The following is a 3,884-nucleotide window of genomic DNA, read 5'->3' as shown; positions in this document are numbered from 1 at the left end:
TTTTTTTGAAATCACCTAAAAATCTCATCCAGACAAAAGCAAAAAAAACCAAACAAAGAGAATACCTCAAATGCTTACATTATAAATTCAAATAAAAATAATAATACATAACAGAGAGATGATTTAACAAGGAAAAAAATATCATCTCCCAAAAACAATAACTATGCTTTTGGGACTGTTTCCCTCCCAGCCAAGGATTCCGGCCAGTGCCAGGACAAAATCAAGTAATCTCATTCCAAGACAAAGACAGAAAGCATGTTGGAAAACAGATATAAGGGGATAGAAGGACAGTATGTACCTCCCTGCCCACTATGGGAGGTCAGGATCCCCACCCAGACGTGTGGCCTCCCCGAATTTTTGAAGAAAAATATAGAGAGAGAAAGGGAAGTTGTTTCGGTTTAAAGAAAGTCCTGCTTAGAAGTATTTCAGTTCATCGTAAGAATTAGTACAAAGAAAATGAAGAAACTAGTACAATTGATTAAATTCTTTGCGGTTAAAGGTAGTTTCGGTTTAAAGTAATTTTACTGTATATATAAAAGTAATATCCCATACAAAACATCTCTCCTTCTGGTACTGGGACACAGAATTATACGGTAAAGACTTATTCCATGCTACAAAAGTATAAACAAGAGTAAATACTAAAAAAAATTTTTAAAAATAAAAAAAATAGGCAAAACCAACAGACTTACAGACACTTTATCTACTGGGTCATAATCATTGAAGGTAACAAAACAGAAGCCTCGCACTTTGCCAGTGCCTTTTTCTTTGACAATATCCACAACTTCAATCTCGCCAAATTCACTAAATACTTCACGAATCATGTCCTCAGTTGTGTCATCTTTCATACCACCAACAAACATCTTGTTCACAGATTGCTGACTGCCACCAGACTGAAAAGAAAAAGTTATTTATGTTTTAACATGTGTTTTTTTTTTTTTTACAGAGCTGTGAGGACATACTTTCAATATCATAATATAGAAAAGGCAATGTTAAGTATTAAATACGAAGACTATTTTCAAAAAGAAAACAGAAGGCTATTGGACTCCTCTAGATTAATTTTCATCCCTCTTCCACCCCCCTCATATGTCTTCATTTTTTAATAACAGGCCAAAAAATCCCGCTCTTGTTGACGCATATTTGGGCAGGGAGTATATGGTGGAAATTAATTCACATGAAAAAGTTTTTACTCTTGTTAAATGTCATGTGTGCAAACATGTATTTTTTAGAAGTTAAAACATTTCACTTACATCTCTTGGCATTGCCCGCTTCGTCTCCACTTCTCTGTTGTCTATTTTGTGTACCCTATTCTTCTGAGCCTCATCAACCTGAGGGGCCTCTTTATATGTGATAAAGCCAAATCCTCTTGATCTGCAAATGCCAAAAAAATACTTTTGAATCTAAAAACATAATTGGGAAACCTGGCATGATTTGAGTTTGAGTTATGTATAAAAACGAATGTCACAGCTTTAAAAAGGAACAAATACTAAACACAAACCAATTTGGGCTCAAACATTTTTCCTCATCCAATAACAAAAAGAAAAATAGAGTTCAATCATTTCAAATTCAGGCAATAAATTTTTTTTTTTAAACAGTGCCAATGGCGACAAAAAGTAAAAAGAGGAAGAAAACTTTGAACTAATGCCAAGCCCCATTTTTACTGCATTAAGCCCCCACTTTGGAACAATTTAGAACTATTATTGATACTTAAAGACTCAGTAAGTACCACCCTGCCCACCATGGGAGGACAAAAGACCCCACTCAGAAAGAAAGGGACAATAATGGAGAGAGAAAAATCAAACATGCGCCCAACAAAGCTTACTTTCGTTGCAAGAAACACTAATGCCGAGCATCTGACACCACGAATGGTCATATACGACTAAATAACTAAATAATTATTTGAATACATGATTATAATGCAGTCTAAAAGTAAAACCCCCGAGTATTGCAGACTTGCCAAATTGAAAAATTCAAAATTTACTAATTTTTATGTCAATTTTTAGTAATTTGACAATGAAATATAAGTATCTCCAACAGCCACAATTTAACATTGATGACCACTTCTACATTACATCATAAAGAACAGTACCTAATTGCCTATTTGGACAATAAAGATTATAATTATTATTATTATTATGCTTATGCGCTGTAGAAATGTACTGTTATTATCATCACCATTAGTAGTAGTAGTAGTAGTAGAAATAGCAGTACTAGTAGTTCTATCATTATTATCATCATTATTTAAGCATTACTGAGTTAAAAATTCGTAATTTTCCATAAAATTTCGTATTTTTCGCAATTGGCCATGAAATTTGTCTCAAATTCGTAAAATTACGGAAAATTCGTAAGATTCGGCAGGTATGGTATCGAGAAAATGGATATCCAAGTTATATATACGAGAACTAAAGAAAATATGAATAGATGTGAAGGGAAAACATAAGCTATATCTTTGAACAAGAGAGTTTTAAAAAATTACCTTTGTGAATTGGGATCCCTCATGACAACACAGTCTACAATTTCACCCCACTGTTCAAAATGTTCTTTAAGGCCCTTCTCATCTGTCCAATATACTAAGTCCTCCAACAAAAAGCTTCCTGAACTGCTCACTGTTGGGGTCCATTTCTTGATCATTGTTATACCCACCCCGGTCACCACCACCTCTGCTACCTCCACGTCCGCCTCTTCCACACCCCCCCAAAGCGACTACCGCCACCACCTCCAAAACCTCCACCCCCCGTACCACCACCACCTCCTCCATAGCCACCACCACCACCTCCGTATCCACCACCACCACCTCCGTATCCACCACCACCCTCCTCCGTATCCACCACCACCACCATAGTGACCTCCTTGGTACTGAGAGAAAAGAAAAAAATATATCAAAACCAACAAATAGTGAATGTTTCATTACTTTCTTGGAATTCTAAACGAAGCAAAAGGTGAGCATTGAATAAAATGACATGGCACGAAAGGAACACGCAGGTCAAAAACAATTTCTGATTATGTAAACGATTCGGCTAGGAAAACCAAAGAATAAATTTGCTGAGCTGAATTGGTTGTAGTAGCCATCATATATTTATAGGACTGAATAACTTTTTGAATTGAGCTGAAATGAGTGTTGCATTTTAATCCAGTCGAACAGTGAGAGTTGCCATTTTGCTCATAGGGATGTGAAATAACGACACTGGTCAATATCAACAATAAATGCCAATAAGTAAATTCACTATCAATCACTAAATATAAGAAACAAAAAAAAATGAAAAAAAAAAGGGAAAAGAAGAAAAAAGGTTACCGGCATTATTGATAAGAATCATTTTGAGCGACTAAAATGATCAAGTACTTATTAAGAACTGTAGTCGACTACTATTTTAAAGCCTATTAACTCTTGAGTTCAACCTCATGGAAAATCAAACAAATTTGTTCGATTTTACATGCATACGAACGAAAGAGTTAAAGCCCATTCCAACGCAAGTGACACTGGCCCAAAAAACTACAAACCCCATCGTAGATTCATCAATCTCGAAAATGACACTCATTCCACCAGAACAATCTGGTGCTAGACTAAAGTAAGATGGAATATCGCCTTTTACAGGTTAAAATTGTATTGTTTGATTTTTTTAAAATAAACACACACACACAGCGAGTCCATCCAATGTATTGCAGCAGCAAACCAGTTACCAGAGTTACTGTGTACGTAGATCCTAGTAGGCACTTAAATGAAAATTCAGTTTTCAAATGACAGTATAAAATCTGGTTTACTATGATGCAGTATACCATTTCCGATGATAAAACCGTTGAATTTTGTCTCTAGGTTATATAGAAGCAGAGTTATTCAATTTTTTTATGCCTTAAAACACCCAAAAAATTACTATAGGAATCAGCACTGA

At 35.3% G+C, this 3,884-nt stretch overlaps 1 protein-coding gene across 1 annotated transcript; it reads right to left on the bottom strand.

Annotated features, from left to right (window-relative positions):
- Positions 1-623: 623 nt before the first annotated feature.
- LOC144962203 (heterogeneous nuclear ribonucleoproteins A1 homolog) lies at positions 624-2,679 on the bottom strand. The gene is given in 4 exon segments (XM_078895129.1): positions 624-890; positions 1,248-1,368; positions 2,474-2,565; positions 2,567-2,679. Coding segments are annotated over 4 exon segments (516 nt in total). The 5' UTR covers positions 2,618-2,679; the 3' UTR covers positions 624-638.
- Positions 2,680-3,884: the final 1,205 nt, after the last annotated feature.

Source organism: Berghia stephanieae, unplaced genomic scaffold (genome assembly GCF_034508935.2).
Source record: "Berghia stephanieae isolate SIO BIC M18660-M18661 unplaced genomic scaffold, UCSD_Bste_1.3 scaffold6922, whole genome shotgun sequence".
NCBI lineage: Eukaryota > Metazoa > Mollusca > Gastropoda > Nudibranchia > Aeolidiidae > Berghia > Berghia stephanieae.
Note: the sequence above shows the minus strand (reverse complement) of the source record. Positions and strands in the feature narration are given on the sequence as shown.